The following is a 19,006-nucleotide window of genomic DNA, read 5'->3' as shown; positions in this document are numbered from 1 at the left end:
CTCCCGCCGCAGAGCACAGGCTCTGGACGCGCAGGCCCAGCGGCCATGGCCCATGGGTCCAGGTGCTCTGTGGCACGCGGGATCCTCCCAGACCGGGGCACGAACCCGCGTCCCCTGCATCGGCAGGCGGACTCCCAACCACCACGCCACCAGGGAAGCCCAAGGCAGGTGTCTTAATGGGAGAGGAAGTAAAATCTCACAGCTTCAGAGAAGAGATGTCCCGGTTCTGAGAATGAGGCCATCAAGTGTCAGGAACCAAGAGTTGGATTTGTAGGTCTCCTAGATCTGCAGCTTGAATTCAGTCCTGGGGTAGGGGTTGTCACTGGGGAGAGCTGTTTTATCAGGGGGAGTATTTGGGGCTTCCCTGACTATGGGTGGAGACCACAGCTGGTGATAATAATAGGAACAGCACTGTCTTTCCCATATGATGGTGATTTTGTGGAATGTGCTGTGAGTGCATTTTCCTTTTGAGGAAATGTGTTACTCTAACCATTTATATCAGAAGCTACAAACAAGTCTGATACCTGCAGGGCCTGGACAGGTAGTGAAGCAGGTGAACACATGGAAAATCATTTAAGTTTTTCAGTAAGTGGCAGCTGACACACAGCCTAAGCTGATTACTGTTATGCTGGAAGGAAGGCCTAATGACTCTAGAATATTCTGATTTTGAAACCTTTTGGTAATTAACTGTGTAAGTTAAACACATGCACAGCTGATTCTCTTTGGGCCTGGTGGCTCATATCTGTAGAGCTGGTTTGGTGAGGTCTGCGCCTGCTCATGGGAGGATCAGGGAAGGCCTTGGCCTGCCTAGCCTCAGACCGGACTCTTAACTCCTTTCCTGTGTGAGAAATGGAGGCCAGAGCTTGAGAGGGGGCCAAGAGGGTCTGCAGAAAGAAATCCACTCCTGTCACTTAAACAGGTGAAATGCGGTCAGTGTCAGTCTAACTCATCTGTGTTGGTTGGCTGTGAGTAAATTGGTACTGGCCTTGTTTAGATGTGAGCCTAAATCATAGCAAATCAGTTCATGCTGGGAACGAAAGGCTCTTTTTCTGCCGTCTTTACTTCGTGAGCCACTGGGTTTGTTTGCCTTTTTGGTGAGTGAGAGAAGTGCTGCAGCTGGCAAGCACTCCCGGGAAAGGTGGGGCAGGAGGATTTGGCCCCGGCTGGGCTTTTCAGGACTGCTTCCTGGTGGACTGAGGGTGGTGAGAGCAGGGGCTGCGCGTCAATAGAAACGGCCTGTTCCTGGCCTGAGAGCTGGTGGGGGCTGTGGGAAGGGCAGAGGGGCCACCTGACGAGAGGTGGTGGCCTCTGGAGAGCAGAGAGGGTAGGTCGGGCCTGACCTCTGGGCCTTGGGGAGTGTGTGGGACTTTATTAAAAGCAGCCAGGAAAGGGAATCTAAGCAATGTATTAGATCCTCTTTGAAAAGATCAGTTTGGTTACTGTGTGGTGCCTGGATTGGAAAGATTGGGGTGTTGGTGTCAGAGGCCCTGACTGTCTACAGGACTCCAGCAGGGAGGTGAGAGAAATAGGAGTGGCCGCAGATTTGGTGTTTAATCAGTTGGAAAGGGGAAATGGGAAGGGGGGGTTGTAGATGGCTGAGGTCCTGGTGTGGCACTTGGGGGTGGGCTGTCTGGAGCTGGGGAAGGATGGAAGAGGGGCAGTTTGGAGGGGAAGTGTGTACGTTTTGTCCTGGACACGCAAAGTTAAGTCTGGGTCTGGAGCTCGGGGGAGGCTTAGACTCCAAGGAATCTTCGTAGTGAATGGGCTCACCTAAAAGAGCGTGTTGGAGAAGAGGGCCTGGGGTCTTAGGCATGCCCACCCACATGTAAAGGCCAAGGAGAAGGGGAAAGCAGCAAAGGAGGCAGGAGCGGCCAGAGGGGTAGGAGGAAAGCCAGGTGAGTGGTGACCCTGAAAGTAAAGGAGGAATATTCCAATGGTGGGTGGGTGTCAAATGAGGTGAGTGCCCAGAGGTTAAAGTAATGCCGTTGTCACCTGGGACTGCTGTGAAGATTGGGAGGTGTAAAGGAGGTACCAATTCTCAGAACACAAATGGAACTCAATTCCCCTGGTGAAAAAGCTAGGTTGAAATTTTTTCCTTACTTGGAGCTAGAAGGTCACTGTTTTGGATTGTACTCTAGTGTGAACTCAGCCAAGATTTCAAAATAAGATCACTTTTAGCTGGGTGGGAATGTGTCCAGACCAGCCCCAGGGCTGAATACTGTAGCTTCTTAGAAACCAGTAAAGTGCCTCAGAACTCTTAACAGTTTATCACCACAGAGCTTGTTAAAATACAGAATCCCCTTTTCCGCAGGGTGGGCCAGCCAGCCATTTTGAACCTCTGAGGTGCCTGGGGTGGTTTGCTCTGCAGAGGGAATCCCAGGCTACAGGGCTCCCCGGCACCTGGGAGAGGGGTGGGGGCGGGGGGAGAGATGCATGTTGATGCCTCCGGGCAAGTGGCGTTTTAGTAGGGTTTTTGAAGAATGAGTAGGATTTTTCTCCCAGCTTTATTGAGGTATAATTGACAAGGGTAGGATTTTCTAGAAGATTACGTAGATGTAAGATTAAATTTTACACATATGGAAGAGTATTAAAATCTATGTATATATATATATGTATAACTGAATCACTTTGCTGTACAGCAGAAATTAACACAACATTGTAAATCAACTAGACTTCAATAAAATAAAAAAAATAACCTATGTACAGTTGAGAGTAATTATAAAGCAAATACCCACGTAGCCACCACCGTAGACTGATGCTAGAAGTCCCCATGTGTCCCTCACCAATCATATTCCTTATCGCACCTCTTAAGGAACTGCCTTGGTGATGATCAGTCATTTCCTTGTTTTTCTTTATAATTTTGTCACCTGTGTATGCATTCTTGAATAATAGTTTATTTTTTGCTTATTTATGAATTTTATATAAATGGACTCATACTATAGCGTTTTGTTTTTAGATTTTATTTCTCCTAGGTTATATACCTGGGAGTAGAATTGCTGAGTTATAAGTTATGTTTGTGTGTGTCTTTAGATTCACTAGATCATCGCAAATATGTTTTGCTTAGTGGAAATAATAACTTACTACCAGATAGGGAAAATGACCAGGGATATCCCAAGCAGGGAACTGCTCATGCAGAGACCCCCAGGCCATAAGGCAGCATACCCCAGAGGACCTAGCAGTGTGAGGCAGAGTCTTGGGAAGGGGCAGAAGCTAGAGCCACTGGTGCCAGGCTGGGGGGCTTGGGCCTCCCCTTGGGGCAGTGTGGAGCTGCTGTGGGGAGGGAAAAGATGGATGCACATTTGCGGGGGGAAGGCTGTTCTGGGGCTTCCTTCAAGCGTCTGCTTGTGCTTCCTCCAAAGGTGATAGTCCCATTGCCCACCTGGAATGCTCGGACCCGGGAACCTGTTACAGACAACGTGGAGAAGTTTGCCATTGAGACGGAACTCATCTATAAGTATTCTCCCTTCCGCAATGAAGAGGAAGTGATGACTCAGTTCATGAAGATTCCTGGGGACAGTGGTAAGTAGGCCTGCGGCCTCTAGCATCAGGGAGCTCCAGAGCCAGGAGCAGTATGGGGATTGGCTGGGGGTGCCTGGTAGAACCACAGGATTTCTATTCCCTAGGAACGCTGGTGATCATCTTCAATCTCAAACTCATGGATAACGGAGAGCCAGAGCTGGACATAATCTCAAATCCAAGAGATATCCAGATGGCAGAGACTTCTCCGGAGGGCACGTGAGTGTGGCTGGGTAGGGAGGAAAAGGGAGGTGACTTGAGGTTGAGAGGGGTGAGCTTGTTCCCTGAATTCCCCAGTTTTAGAGTTGGTAAAGCTGAGAACTCAATGTCTTCCTGCCACAAGGCAGAAGGGATGAATAGAAGGACAGCAGGTCCTCAGCTAATCCAGATCCTTGCCCCAGCTCCTTAACTTGAATGAGAAAGAGACCGAGGCCTAGAGAGGGGAGAGGAATTGCCAGGTCCGTGCTGGGATGGTGGGGCCAGTTTAGGTGTCTGTGCCAGGGACGTGAGAGGAGGTGGGATGTGGTGCCCACACAGAGGAAGCACCCCTCAGGGCAGCAAGAGAAGCCGAGATGGGAGGTGGAAAGGTGGAGAGCCTGCAGAGAGGCTGTCCACCCAAGCCTTTGGTTGGGCTGGCGGTGGGAGGGTGACAGCACCCTCCATTCTGCTGCCTCCAGGAAGCCAGAGCGCCGCTCCTTCCGTGCCTATGCTGCCGTGCTCTACATTGATCCCCGGATGCGGATCTTCATCCACGGGCACAAGGTGCAGACCAAGAGGCTTTCCTGCTGCCTCTACAAGCCCAGGTAGGGGCCTGCCCACCCTGGCCTGCTGTTTCCTTTGGGCCAAGAATGGGGCCTGGCCACGTGTCTCTGGGGCATCTTTGGAGTGATGGTGGATGAGCGGCTCTGACAGTGTTGACTGCGTTTGGGTCTTTAAGCTGCTTGATTAACTGCAGACAAACTACTGGGTCCTGAGGGAGGGGCAGAGGTGGCTGGTGAGGCTTGTTGAGTGTGCCTTCTGTGAGGTGGAGGGTGCTCAGCCTGACACGGTGAGCTGTCTGAGCCTCTGGTTGCAGGGCCAATGGCCCTTTAGACAGTACACAGGGAAGCAGAGGCCCTGCTCGTTGCTGAGGTTGGTTTCTACTGTGGGATTAATGACACACTCAGAGAGTAGTGAGGTTGCTTTTCAAAGATGGAGCAGGATGGCAGGGGGCAAGTGGAGTAGGGAATTGAGTCTTTTTGCTAAAATAAGCTTGGCTTTGACTCATCGGAGGGCCAAGATAGTTGCTGCCCTGCACCTCTGGTGCTCAGGCCCTCTGGTTACTCGCCCCCCGCCCCCCCAGGATGTACAAGTACACATCAAGCCGGTTCAAGACCCGCGCGGAGCAGGAGGTGAAGAAAGCTGAGCACGTGGCACGGATTGGTAATGACCCCCTGGGCAGGAGGGTCGTCTGGGGGACGTTGCTTGTGGCAAAAGCAGGATCCAGGCAAAAGCTCCATGCAACACCCAGGGGTGGGCTTTCCTGAACCACTGGTCCAGTTTCTCTCCCACCTCTCCCTCAGCAGTTTTTCTTTCCAGGCTACTCCTTCAGCCATTTACAGGCTGTTATCTAAAGCTTGCCTGCCCAGAGTGAAGAGTCCCACACTATCCTCTGGCACAAATACTTGTGAAATTGGTTTTCTTGACTCCAGGGCAAAAATCTCAAGGTCTCTCTTGCTGACAAAGCTTCTTGGCTGCTCAAGGAGAGTGGTTGGCTGAGGACTGTTGGTAACTTCCAGCTCCTGCTGAGGGTTTAACTCTGGTTGCCTTGGGCAGTGCTTGACCTGTTCTGATTCATTTGTAAAGTTGGAAAAGGTGTCTGTTTTCCTTGGGGCCTCCTTGACTTTCCAAGCAAGGAGGCTGCTCTCCCAGCTCACCTGTTCCCTGACAGTGTACGAACGTCTCATACGGCAGGGACTGCACTATGGGGTCCAGGAGGGATAGCTAAGAGTTTTGACCTTTTGAATTCTTACCATGGTTTCTTCTGGGTTTCAGCTGAAGAGAAGGCAAGGGAGGCGGAGAGCAAAGCTCGGACATTAGAAGTGCGCCTGGGCGGAGACCTCACACGGGACTCCAGGGTGAGGCCCCAGACCCAGCAGCTCTTCTCCAGCGTTGCTGCCCTTAGGATCCCAGAGCTCGCCTGGCTCTGTCTCCCGCCAGTCATGAACCCCTTGCCCTAGAGCTGCAAAATGGGATGTGATGATGTTTCCATAGTCACTATTGAACACACTGTATGGCAGGATCTTGGCAACCATGTGAGGTGGACACTGTTAGTATCCTCAGTTTATAGAAAGAAACGGAAGAGGGTCACTTGCCTCAGGTCACACACAGCAGTAAGGGTCAGCAGTTCTCCACTCCTCCCCTGCGACACACACACCTCTGCAGACTGTTGTTTCAGTTGGGGGTGTTTCCTCCTCCGTGTCAGCAAGTCTGGTCAGGTGAAGCACAGCTTTTGTGTTTGTCCCTAGCGAGGGCCCTTTTCTGTGGAAAGGAAGTAAATTTCCAGGTCTGTTTTTGCGTCCATGTGATTTAAAGTGAGAAGTTTCAGATGTGTTGTTAATGATATTACCAGCTGTGGCCCATAGCACTTCCTCTCCTTACTTGGTGCTGGCGTGTGTTTCCAGGTGATGTTGCGACAGGTCCAGAACACGGCCATTACCCTTCGCAGAGAAGCTGATGTCAAGAAGCGGATCAAGGAGGCCAAGCAGCGGTGAGTGCCCGGCTGGCCTTGGGTCTTTTAAAATTATGTAGCTTTTGTATGGATTATTGACAAAGAAAGAGCTTGAGGAATCCCTCTCCACCCCACAAGGTTGCTATTCTGTCACATGCAGATTGCTTTGAGAAAGCCATTAATGTTGTGATTCCCAGACGTTTGTCACATGCCCACCACAGGAGAGGTTACCCAGCTCAGTTCTCCCCTGAGCCAGGACAAGGTGGGCAGAGCCAGCACCTTGAGTTGAACACCAACCTGTCCTCACTGGCAGCGCTCTCACCTTCCCTCCCCCCTCCCTCCCTTCCTTTCTCCCCTTTTCTCTCTCCTCCATTCTCTCCCCACCTTGCCCATCCTTTCCCTCTTCCTTTCCTTTTTCCTTTTTTTTCTTTTCATTTAAAGGATGTATAAAATGCTTGTAGTATACAACTTGTAAAATACAGACTATTTAAGAAATACAGCTGTAAACTCCCTTATACTTCTCCCACCTGGTGATATGTACTCTTAATAATGCTACAGATTGAGTTTGTTCCTTTTTATCTAGACTGGGCATTTGTCCTGGCTCATTACATGATCTCCGTGTCCCCCACCACGTCTGGAGCCTCTGCAGGCTCTGGGCCTGAGACCCTGCTTACTTCTTGGCCTCCTCACCACAGGCCTAGGTTTCGGGTATCTGCCCCGTGAGTCTGTCCACTGATCATCTATCTGCTTTTCAGTTTCCATGATTTTGTTGACGTTTATCCCATGATCATTTCTTCTCTCACATGTTTATTGTTCTTGTGAATTTTTGTCTTTTTAAAATTAATTACTGTCACATTAGTGGAATGGTTATGCAGATGACCTTGTGTTTATTCCACTAAATAAGCATCTTTGCAGAGATTTGCAACAGCTTCACAGAATCCCATTCATACTAAATACATCCCTGTTTGATACCAAAAGCTAAAGTCATATGCTTTTAATTGGGGAGCTTAGAGTGACTGCACAGTGAGTATCCTTGTCAAGTCTACAGGTTGCATATTGAATGCAAAGGCAAAACTTAAGTGTCTCAAGTTTCAGCTTAAGCTTAATACATCTTAAACACCATGGTATTTGTGTGTTAATGGGTTGATCTGTTTGAATTTATCTTTTGTCTTCTCAGAGCGCTTAAAGAACCCAAGGAACTGAACTTTGTTTTTGGGGTCAACATTGAACACCGGGACCTGGACGGCATGTTCATCTACAACTGTAGCCGCCTGATCAAGATGTATGAGAAAGTGGGCCCACAGCTGGAAGGGGGCATGTGAGTGCTGCCTGAGGAGAGCTTCAGCCCAGGATGGTTGGCGGGAGAGGTTTGGTCAGTGGGGTGACAGAGCCGTGTCTACCTCCTCCTGCAGGGCATGTGGCGGGGTCGTTGGGGTTGTAGATGTGCCCTACCTGGTCCTGGAGCCTACACACAACAAGCAGGACTTTGCTGATGCCAAGGAGTACCGGCACCTGCTGCGGGCGATGGGGGAGCACCTGGCGCAGTACTGGAAGGACATCGCCATTGGTAATGCCCTTTCGCTTCACCTCCAGCCTTGAGATCCTCTCGCTGCCTCAGGGGGCTGACTCCCCACGCGATGTGTGGGTGCTTGTCTTCCAGCCCAGCGGGGAATCATCAAGTTCTGGGATGAGTTCGGCTACCTCTCTGCCAACTGGAACCAGCCTCCATCCAGTGAGCTGCGTTACAAACGGCGGAGAGCTATGGAAATCCCAACCACCATCCAGTGTGGTGAGTTGGGGGTCGGCACCTCCTCCTGATTCCTTTCCATCATAGTCACCGTGCTGGCCTCCTGAATGCAGTGACATTCAGGGACGTATGTCCCACTAGGGATATGAGTCTGTTTGGTGATGGCCCTGGGAGCTCAGTCTTGGGGCTGTGCTGTGCCCACCTGTTCCTTCTAAATGAGGCAGGAGGTCATCTACCCTGCCGGGTCTCACAAGGTTTGGTACCACATCGGTAGAAGTGTGAGTGATGACTGAGTCAGGATTTTGCTGGAGGAAGGAGAGGGGTTGGGGCCGCTGAGGGTCCGTGGTATAAAGTTTCCATCCTTGCTGGAATCACTGTCCCTGAGAAGAGTGACTGTTCTGTAAGGAAGGCAGAGTTGGAGCCAGACTGAGGATCTTTGCATAGAAAGTCGGGGGCATCTCTGCCTTGGGCCTGGCTGGGAGGAGCCTGGTTATTGTTGCTGGGCATGGCTGATGTTTTGTTGGGGGTATGTTCTGTGTCACAGATTTGTGTCTGAAGTGGCGGACCCTCCCCTTCCAGCTGAGTTCTGTGGAAAAAGATTACCCTGACACTTGGGTTTGCTCCATGAACCCTGATCCTGAGCAGGACCGGTGAGCACTTTTTCTAACAAGGAGTTTGTGGGCGTCCCCACCTCCTCCCGTGCTTTTTCCACTCTTCCACTATGCTTCTTGTGGTCAGTGCTCATATCCTTACATCTCTGTCTTGCTGTGTATAATAAGTGCCTGGAAATAATAGAAGTGTATCCTGCAATGAGTATTAATTCTGTGCATTTGGGAAGTCTGAGGTTGCTCTGGTGAGAGAGAGCATGGGTTGGCTGAGGAGGAAGGACCCTGCCGTACCTGGAGCTATCTTGCCACACCCTTCCTAGCACTTTCTCTTTACAGGTGTGAGGCTTCTGAACAGAAGCAGAAGGTTCCCCTGGGGACGTTCAGAAAGGATCTGAAGACACAGGAAGAGAAGCAGAAGCAACTGACAGAGAAAATTCGCCAGCAGCAAGAGAAGCTGGAGGCCCTGCAGGTGTGTGGGTCATGGGCAGTGGGCACATGGGCAGGACTCCTCAGTGTCTCCTCTGTTCCCTCAGGCTCAGTTTCACCTTTCTGTCACCCATGAGTGCTGCCCAAGCTTCCCAACCCCAACCTCCAGGCACACTGGTTCTCCAGTATGCCTTGATCATTCTTTAAAAAAAAAAATTTTGTTTATATATTACAAAGAGGTCCGATTCATTTAGAATGTTTTGAAACTCCAGAAAGTACATATCCTGTCTTAGAGGTAACCACCATTAACTGCACATCCTTCCAACTTTTTATGACCTCTACATACACATAAATACATATATTTTTTATTAGAAATAGAGATCACGACTTGTGTCATATCACACACACATACTTTTTTTATTAGTGCATAATTATTTTCTTGGGATAGTTTTCCAGAAGTGAATTTGAAAGAGTAAAAGGATTTTTTAAATTCTATGTTTTCTTTAAATAACTATTTCCAAATTATTCTCCAGAAGATGTATTATGTTTTGTTTTTTACCAGCAGTACATTTATTTTTAAATGTTTTTGCAAATTTGATAAGCAAAGATACACATTTTAAATTTGAATTTCATATTTCTAAAATTGAACAACTTTTTCGTGTGTTTCTTTTAGAACTGCTTATTGTTCTCTTACATTACTGTTGTTTTAAATTTTTTCCTTAATTGACTAGTCAGGTTTTTTAGATATATGTGTGGTATCAACCGTTTATCGTATTTATTACAAAAGCCTTTCCCTTTCTGACTTCTGCACAGGCAGATGCTCTCATTGTATGCATGCCTCCCTGTCTGCCAATTCCCACCTGTCCTTTCTGGCTTTGGCCTTTCGGGATCTCCAACCTTTTTGGCTTGTTTTATAGGAATTTAGTCTACTGACACTTTTCCCCAGTCTCTCAGGTGCTGGATTAATCATATAGAATCCTGTAATTTGCTGGTAGTTTAGTGTTTGTGAATTTTTGTCTTCTCAGTGAGAATGGGAGGCTTGTAATAGTAGGACTGTGGCCCAGGTGTTCTTTTTTATTTGCCCACTGTCCCAGACTGTGGGGCTCCAAAAAGAGTTTGCTTGAATGTACCAGATACGCAAACGACCTCCTCATCATGTTTACCCTGCAGAAAACCACACCCATCCGCTCCCAAGCTGACCTGAAGAAATTGCCCTTGGAAGTGACCACCAGACCTTCCACTGAGGTAAAGCCCAGGGATAGGGGCATGGCTTTTCCTCAGGTGTCTCATGCTGGGATCCATGTTGTCACTCTCTCTGGGCCTCTTTCAGGAACCTGCACGTAGACCTCAGCGTCCTCGGTCACCTCCTTTACCTGCTGTGATCAGGAATGCCCCGAGCAGACCCCCTTCCCTGCAGGCTCCCAGACCAGCCAGCCAGCCCCGAAAGGCTCCTGTTATCGGCAGCGTCCCAAAGCCTCCTGCCTCGACAGCACGGGAGGAGGCCAGTACTTCCAGGCTGCTCCAGCCTCCTGAGGTGCCCCGAAAGCCTGCCAACACTCCAGTCAAGACTGCATCCCGGCCCGCCCCTCCCGTGCAGCCACCATCACCATCTCTGCTGCCCAACTCCAAGAGCCCTCGGGAGCTCCCCGCCCCCCGAGCCATCAAGACTCCAGTGGTCAAGAAGCCGGAGCCGCCCAGTAAACTCTCCCTGGTGAGATGCTCCTCCTTCTCCAGCCCTGCCCACAGTGGTATAGGAATGGAGGGGGCAGCGCTGACTGCATGGGGGGCGGTGGGGGGTGGAGAAGCCTCAGTGGAGATCAGCCTTCCGTGCTGCCCCTGCAGAGGAGGAGTCTGATAGCTGAAGGCACTCATGGGGGGCACAGAGCTTGCTGGTTCCCTGTCCAGGGAGCTCTTTGGTGCCCCCTCCAAGGTTTGGTCCTCCACAGACTTGAGTCGCCTTCATTGGCTTCTCACGCAGTGGGCAGAGGTTGCAATCTGGTGACAGCCTTGGTGGGCTGCAGCAGTGGTTGGTGTGGTTCAGTGGGGAGTGAACTGAGAGGCTCCCCTGTGACAGCTTTGAGCAAAGGTCCTCGTGGGCGTAGAGGCCGGGGATTGCTGTGTCCCTAGTACTGTTGGGAGCCCAGCCCTGGCGGGGACTGAGACCCACAGGCCCCTTTCTGAATGGCTCCTTTAGACCAGATGGGATCTTCCAGCACCTGAGGGTCTGCCAGGGTCCCTCATGTTACCGCTCCTCTTGCTGTAGGCCACTCCTGGTCGGAAGCGGAGTCTTGGGGTCTCTGATGAGGAAGAAGCCGAGGAAGAGGCTGAGAGGAGGAAAGAGAGGTCCAAGCGGGGCAAGTTTGCCGTGAAGGAGGAAAAAAAGGACTTGAATGAGGTAGGTTCTCAGCATTCTCACTCCCCAGGGTCTCCACCCGCCACCTGCAGTCTGTGACACGAGCCTTTCAGAAGCCTAGTCCATCTCTGAAGGACACTTAGTCACACAGACGACTAGAAACACGGTACCTGGTAGGATCTTGAGTGAGACTGGCTTGTGGCTCTACTCACAGGCTTGAGGTGACACTGACGCAGATGTACTTCCGTGTCTGTGACATTCTGCCCCTATGCCTGCTCTCTTGTTTACTGACGTTTTTGGAGGCAGGTGTGTACATACTGAGATAATGGTTGAGAGAGTGGCTCTCAGTGAGGCCTGGGGATTTAAACAGCCGCACAAGACGACATGAGGTGATGGCTTATGACCCTGGGTGGACAGTCTGTTCTTTAGGGGCACTGGCGGTACCTCTCACAGGCTCTGTTCTTGCAGCTCTCAGACAGTGCTGGGGAAGAGGACCCAGCTGACCTCAAGAGCGCTCAGAAAGGTGAGTTTAGGGAGGTGCCCAGAGCCTGTGGGGAAGTGGGAAGGGCGCCCCTTGCCAGCAGCACCGTATTCCGAAGGCTTATGGAGGCTTTCCTGGCTCCAGGCTCTCAAGCAACAATGGTTTCAAGTCTAATTCTGAGAATAATGCTGAGGCTAGCACGCCCTCGTGTTTATTTTTAGCATCAGTTCCTTGGTGTTCACCGCTGGCAGTTACCATGCTGCTCTGCGGCACTCTCATGACAGTTGGGGAGGGAGACCAGAGTGGCTGGGCTCCGTGTCCCTGGCATAGTGGCATCAAGCTCCTAGGGGTTCTTGTCCCTGTGAACCTGGGATGACCTTTCTCAAGGTGGCCCTGGCTGGGTCGGGGGCTCTAGTCTAGTTTTCTAACTCCATCTGCACTCTCAGATAAAGGGCTGCACGTGGAGGTGCGTGTGAACAGGGAGTGGTACACAGGCCGTGTCACAGCCGTGGAGTTGGGCAAGAACGTGGTGCGGTGGAAGGTGAAGTTTGACTATGTGCCCACGGACACGACACCAAGAGACCGCTGGTAATGCCCCTTCTAGGAGGCTGGGTTGACAGAGTTGGGCAGGGGCAGGCAGCCCATCCTGGGAGCCTGGGACACGTGACACAAACACTGGGTCCTCCCTAGGGTGGAGAAAGGCAGTGAGGATGTGCGGTTGATGAAGCCCCCTTCCCCGGAGTATCAGAGCCCGGACACGCAGCAGGAGGGCGGGGAGGAGGAGGAGGAGGCAGCAGTGGCTCAGCAGGCTGTAGCCATGGCGGAACCCTCCACCTCAGACTGCATTCGCATTGAGCCCGACACCACCGCCCCGAGCACCAACCACGAGACCATTGACCTCCTCGTCCAGATCCTTCGGTGCGTTGTCGTCCTACTCCGGGGTCAGTGCTGGTTCTCCACTAGCTCTGTGCCATTCTGATTTCCAGTCTCCACCTTCTTTCTTTTTTAGGAATTGTTTACGGTACTTCCTGCCTCCGAGTTTCCCCATCTCTAAGAAGGAGCTGAGTGCTATGAATTCAGATGAGCTAATATCGTTTCCTCTGGTGAGTCTGCCCAGCCTTTGGTTTTTGACTCTGCACGCCCCCCTTGGTGCTTGTTGTGATTGTCAGCTCTCAGCTGTGTGCGCCCTTCCCCGCTTGGCCAGCTTCCCTTTCATCTGCTGAGGGAAGGGAAGAGGGGACTTTACATTGTGGAAAAAGAAGCTGCTCAGCCGGATGACTGGTGTGCAGCTGGTGAGATGCTGGGGTGGAGTGGAATCCTCGCTTAGGGACAGGCCCGGTGTGACTTGTGTGCAGTATGTCCCTTTTCCTCTGTCAAGGCAGGAAACAGTAAAGAGCTTAGGTTCAAAGTGCCGGAAACGTGACTCTCGGAGGTATAGGGAAGCTCGTGGTGTGTGGAGATAAGCGTGGGATCTTATTTAGCAAATGCAGATGCAGTGCCTCAGTGCTGGAGCCTCCAAGTGGCTTAAGACTCAGTAGAGACTGAATTTTTAGCAGGTACCTAGACATGAGGCTGAGAGCAGTAAGTGCTCTGCAAGGTGGGTGGGAGGGCTGGGGCAGCCTCTGGGAGGGGGAGAGAGTGACCAGGGCTAAAGAAAATGTGGGTTTGGGCGAGTGTTTGTAGAAGTGACGGGAAGTGTTTGAGGCAGAGGGACTGTTGTGAACAAAGGCTCAGGGATGCAAGGGCAGGTGGGGGCCAGGGCAGTGGTCTCTGTGGTGAGCACTCAGGGAGAAGGGCCCTCAGAGCCAGGATAGGAGGCATCGGGGGCACCCCCCTGAGGTGCAGTGGCTTAAACTTTGTATGAAATGGAGGCCCAGCTAAAGGTTTGAGCGGATGGAATTGTCGACTTGAACCATGTCTGGGGCAGGGGTCAAGAGGCTTATTCTGTAGAGGCCAGTTAGCAAATATTTTCAGCTTTATGGGCTTGTAAGGTCTCTGTGGCAACTCTTCAGCTCTGCCGTTACAGTGTGGAAGCTGCCATAAGACCATATGCAAAGGAATGGATGTGGCTGAGGTCTAGTAATGCTTTGTTTACAAAAACAGGTGGCAGGCTGATTTGGTCACAGGCAGCGAGTAGTCTGTTGACCCTGCCCCTAAGAGGGTAACTCTGGTTCTGGGAAGGAGGGTGGATGGGAGACACAGGGACAGGGAAGCTGGTCTAATGGTAATAGGCCAGGGAGGGGGGATGGGAGCTCTGACAGGTGAAGGGGCCGTGTCAGGGGTCCTTCTTTGACTGAAGGCAGGTGATGGTGAGGAGGCAGAGGTCACGTGCTTCCCTGTCTCTCAGGTCTGTGGGAATTGGAGGTTGATGACAAAGCTGTTAACCGGGAGAGAAACAGGGTGAGGGTGAGGAAGATGAGTTGTGATTTGACTTGGGCTGGAAGTACCAGCACTTCATTTCTGGTGACGTCCAGTGGACAGGACACTGGAGATTGGGGCTGGCACTTGGGAGGGGTGGGAAGGGCAGGGCTGGAGATGGGGATTGGGAGTCATCCACATCAAGAGGATGTTTCTGCTGTAGGAATAGCTTAAGTTTTCTAGGGAGGAGTTTCTGGAGAGGACAACTGGAATTGAAACTGCAGGGTTAATATGTTTAAGATGGCAGGCCCTCGTGGGCAGCTGTATGCTTGATAAAGTTTGCCAGAGAGGAAAACATGGAGTTTTGTCTCCATTCTACTTTAAAAAAGGGAAATGAGGCTAGGAGCTGAAGAAACCCAGGGGCAGAGAGGTGAACAGTCTGTCTTAATAGAGTCCAGATTTGAACCCAGAACTTGTTAGGACAAGGGTCTTGCTCCCCTGCAAGATGAGGGGGCACTGCACCCTGGGGAAGCTAGAAGGTGCAGAACTCATGGTGGCTTCACAGAAAGCTGCTACACCTCAACGCTTACCCTTGTTCAGGCTGCAGGCATCCTCTACAGATCCCAGGAACAAACAGCTGATAGGCCAGCTAGGTCGGCCTGGCATGTTTGTTGCTTTTGGCTTAAAGTTGTTGCCAAATTCAGAGTAAAGCCTGGGTGCAGTGGGATCTTTGCAGTGGCCCTGACCGCTCAGACCAAAGCACAGTCAGTAGGAGCATCTGAGCCTAAAATAGTTTGTTGGCTTATGCTTGTAAAGGGAGGTGTACCACTAATGCATCAGTTTAATAGCCACCTAAGTGAAATGCCTAAAATAACTCAAACTTTAATTTTTTTAACGTTCGGGACACAACAGGAGTCTAATGTTCATTGTATCCTTGTCAGTTTGTAAATGACCGTCCTTTTGCTCATCATGCTGGACTAGGAGTTCCAGACCGTCAGGGGTCCTGCAAATACTAGATTAAAAAATATATATATATACTTTAAAAGTAACGTAACTGCCTGTGAATCTATAATGGCCTAAAAGTGGAAAAAAAATTAAAATGAATACAAATCATAGTTAGGCTTAAGACATTGTGTATTACATTTTAATACTTTTGGCACTGCTTGAACATTTATTTTTGCGCTGCCAAGTGATAATTATTTTTTGTGCAGAATTTGAAGTTTCTGTTGCCATCTTGATTTACTGGGATAGTATTCTAGATTGTAAACAATTAAATAGTTCTAACACGTTTTAAAAACAGCAGTTTATAGCCGTTCAGTGCTAGGTAGTTCATACATCTTCACAGAAGTAAATAAATGCTAGAGTTGGCGAGACTGTAGTTGTTAGCCAGGACCTGCTGGTCATGGGTTTGTGTTCATCATAATGGCCTCATCATTCACATTGGTGATTTATGAGTAAATCATAATGTTATAACTTTGAAATTAAACATAAAGAGTTATTACCCAAATTGTTTTTTATACTGAGATTCCATGTAACTTTCATTTGAAACAAGTGTTCTGCTACTTTCTAAAAGTTTGATAAAGCCCCATGTCTAGAGAAAGTGCTAGTTAACATTACTGCCCCACCCCCGGGAAGTTTCAGGTACTCAGGGAAGATGGTGAAAAGCTCTGATGCTGTATAAACATACTACACAAACCTGGAGGAATCTGTTGTTGATAGGTGCTTGATAAAATACTTGTGGAAGAGAACTTTTGATCTTGACATTGTTGGTTGTGACTTGGAAGTGGTTTGCTCAAAGTGCTGTTGTGCACTTAGAAAGGTGAATGGTGAGAATCATCCCTCACATTTACTCACGGCTGGCAGTCTGCCAGAGCACTTTGGTACGTGCTTCATGTGTGATCCTGTCTTCGTCCTCGTGGCAGCCCTGTGAGGTGGACGTCGAGGTCTTTTTTCTCTGGAGCTAGAGAGATCACTTGCTTCTGGGTCCGGCATCCCTTCAGACTGAGCTTCCTTGTGCTGAGCCAGTTGGGGACACCAGTGCCCATCTAAAAGGGCACTGGGGACCCTTGTGAGCTCATGCACTCACCCACCAGCTCCTCTCCCAACAGAAAGAGTACTTCAAGCAGTATGAAGTGGGGCTCCAGAACTTGTGCCATTCCTACCAGAGCCGCGCCGACTCGCGGGCCAAGGCCTCCGAGGAGAGCCTGCGTACCTCCGAGAGAAAGCTCCGCGAGACAGAGGAGAAGCTGCAGAAGCTGAGGACCAACATCGTGGCACTCCTGCAAAAGGTGCAGGAGGTGAGCCAGGCAGCCCTCTCATTGTAGCGGACCACCTGGTGTCTCAGGGAGGGGGGGGCTTGGGCACCTCCTGCTCCCTTCTCCCCACTCACAGGAATCTGTGGTTCCAACCCTGGCTGCACAGCATCCTGACCAGGAGGGCTGGAGGTGGTGCGGCTGCCTGGGCCTCATCCCAGCCAGACCCATGGTATCAGACTTTTGCCCTTGTTTAGACATTCTGATATACAACCTGGTTTGAGAACCCTCCAAGTCATAAAACAGAAAAACATTCTCAATTTTCCAGATGATGCCCAGATGGGATTAGGTAGCCCAGAAGCAGGGAGCGCCCTGTAGGGTCTCAGCCCTTTATCCAGGCAGTAAACATTGAGGACAACTGCTCTGTGCCTGTCCTGGGGACCCTTGGTGAAGCAGACAGGCAAGATAGGGGTCCTGCTCTCATAGCCCAACAAGTGGAGGAGACAGAACTACTGTTGGCGGGAAGTGCTGTGAAGTAAATATGAGAGAGACAGAAAACAGGGATGCCGCTTTACTAGGGTGTTCAGGGGAAGCCTCTCTGAGGAGGTACTTGAGCTGAGGGCAGAACCAGTCACGCAGGAGTGGGATGTGAGAGCTCTGGGGAGAGGGAAGAGCAGGGCCTGAGGCCCAAGGCAGGGAGATGTGGGCGATAGAAGAAGCAGGGCCCTGTACCAGGTGGGAAGTCTCTGGAGGGTGTGGCACTAAGACGTTTGCAATCTAAGACATTTACTCTGGTTGGTTGTAGGAGGGCCTGGAGGGGGCGGAGGTTAGAATCCGGGACTCCAGTGAGGAGGTTCCCACAGTTGTCTGGGTGAGAGATTCTGGCAGCCTGAACCTTGGATGGTGACAGTGAGGAGGGAGAGAAGTGGGCAGATTTGTTGTAACGTCTTGAGGGAAGGGGAGGAAACAAGGGTGATGGCTGTGGTTTGTCTGAGCCACTGGGTGGAGGGGAGGCGGTGGTGGCCTGTACCAAGATGGAGCAACTCGGGGTGGGTGGTGCCGTTGAGCTCTTGGATGTTTTGAGTCTGAGAAGCCTGCAGCATGGCTAAGGCAAGCCGGGAACTTGGGGTAGAGGCAGGGTAGGAGCAAGAAATCTGGGCGTCATCTGTGCACAGAGGAGGGAGTGGGCGGATGATCAAGAAGGGACAAGGCCTGACAGCCAGGGTGGAGGGGCGAGAGGAAGGGGCACGGGCTGCAAGAAGGGTGGGGAGGCGGGCCCCCCACCACCTTGTGGCCCCTGGCTGACCGTGCACTGCTCTGTTCCAGGACATAGACATTAACACAGATGACGAGCTGGATGCCTACATCGAGGACCTGATCACCAAGGGGGACTAAGAGGCCTGGAGCCAGAGATCAGCTCCCCTGCCCCTCAAGGCAGAGCTCCTGGGGGTGGAGTTTCATTTATGGGTTGATGGACTTACCTTGGTTTGACTCACATGGGATATTTGTGCTTTTGGAGGGAAAGAGACTCTGATTCTTTGAATCTTCCTCCCTACGTTTATAAATATTTATTTTTTAAAAGAAACAAGATGCTGTGCCTGCTGTGAGACCATACATTTTTTTTGGTGACTCTTGGGCAGAGAACAGAAGCAGGATGCCAAGTCTGAGCTGCTTCTCTTGGCTTCTGGCTCCTCAAGATGTGGTGAATCCAGTGCTGTTTGGAAGTTGGGGAGGCTCCAGGGGCAAGGCTGGGGGAGGGGCAGGGCCCCCCAGGCTGGTGCTCCCCCAGGATCTCCAATCCAGGGGATCCCCACAGGGCCACGATCAGGAGGAGGCTCAGCGCTGAGCAGCTCCCTGTCTCGTGGCTCCTCCTTCAGGTTGGGGATGTGAGTGGTGGCCCAAGTGGTCGGTCTTGGCTGTGGCACCGTCCAGACAGCTTGGGGAAGAAAGATCCTCCTGTTCAACTTCCCCATTCACCACCTAAGTTCTCCCTGCTGGAGAACTAACAGTGGACAGTGAGGTTTCCTGCCTCAAAAACTTGAGTGGACAGATCCGACTCTGGTCAGACTGCTGACCTCGGTAACACACTGAATGTTTGAATTCCAAAGGATTCCTTTTACGAAAGGACCATGTGTGTGAAGGAGCCCCTGTGCTGGTTGGTGGCGGCCTCGTCTGTGGGTGTGGCAGGGTCCTAGGGAGCACACCTTCCTCAATGGTCCCAGCCATCTGGAGAGCCTGGCGCTGCCTTTTCTCTTACTGCGTTTCCCCTGTCTGGCCCCACCAGGCCCAGTCAAGGTCCCTGCTTTGGGGCAGATGGGAGGAGGGGGTCACTGAGCCACAGGGACTCCAGAGGTGGCTCTGCAGGAAGCACACCATGTCTTCCTTCCCGCCTGGTCACAGCCTCATACAGCTGTGTCCCTCAACTTCTCAGGGTCAAAGACAAAGGCAAGAGTTGCTGAATTTTCTCTTTAATGGCCATTGGAAAAATTCTGGTTTGATTTCTCCCAACTCTCTTCATCCCCCTTTATTTGGGGACTTTGGGTTTTCTGAAGGCA

At 51.1% G+C, this 19,006-nt stretch overlaps 1 protein-coding gene across 8 annotated transcripts in view; it reads left to right on the top strand.

Moving 5' to 3' along the window:
• Positions 1–19,006, top strand: part of MORC2 (MORC family CW-type zinc finger 2) — a 65,967-nt gene that overhangs the window by 22,011 nt on the left and 24,950 nt on the right. For 3 of the 8 annotated variants that reach the window (XR_016387550.1, XM_089894730.1, XM_089894728.1), the window contains exons 7-25: positions 3,360–3,519; positions 3,624–3,735; positions 4,194–4,319; positions 4,859–4,938; positions 5,551–5,633; positions 6,180–6,265; positions 7,404–7,544; positions 7,639–7,793; positions 7,887–8,015; positions 8,518–8,623; positions 8,918–9,050; positions 10,178–10,252; positions 10,338–10,718; positions 11,271–11,402; positions 11,829–11,883; positions 12,288–12,429; positions 12,532–12,759; positions 12,851–12,944; positions 16,308–16,496. Coding sequence is in view for 7 of the 8 variants with exons in the window: in XM_089894730.1 (XP_089750856.1) it covers positions 3,360–3,519; positions 3,624–3,735; positions 4,194–4,319; positions 4,859–4,938; positions 5,551–5,633; positions 6,180–6,265; positions 7,404–7,544; positions 7,639–7,793; positions 7,887–8,015; positions 8,518–8,623; positions 8,918–9,050; positions 10,178–10,252; positions 10,338–10,718; positions 11,271–11,402; positions 11,829–11,883; positions 12,288–12,429; positions 12,532–12,759; positions 12,851–12,944; positions 16,308–16,496 (2,607 nt within the window). In the remaining variant the exon portion in view is untranslated. Of the gene's footprint in view, positions 1–3,359; positions 3,520–3,623; positions 3,736–4,193; positions 4,320–4,858; positions 4,939–5,550; positions 5,634–6,179; positions 6,266–7,403; positions 7,545–7,638; positions 7,794–7,886; positions 8,016–8,517; positions 8,624–8,917; positions 9,051–10,177; positions 10,253–10,337; positions 10,719–11,270; positions 11,403–11,828; positions 11,884–12,287; positions 12,430–12,531; positions 12,760–12,850; positions 12,945–16,307; positions 16,497–16,590; positions 16,684–17,777; positions 18,059–19,006 lie in introns of those variants that run through there. The other 5 variants (XM_089894727.1, XM_022551090.3, XM_022551092.2 and 2 more) reach the window with 4 other exon arrangements.

The sequence above is a fragment of the Delphinapterus leucas genome, chromosome 14 (assembly GCF_059928025.1).
Source record: "Delphinapterus leucas isolate spDelLeu-1000000601 "Yukka" chromosome 14, BTC_Dleu_Yukka2, whole genome shotgun sequence".
Lineage (NCBI taxonomy): Eukaryota > Metazoa > Chordata > Mammalia > Artiodactyla > Monodontidae > Delphinapterus > Delphinapterus leucas.
Note: the sequence above shows the minus strand (reverse complement) of the source record. Positions and strands in the feature narration are given on the sequence as shown.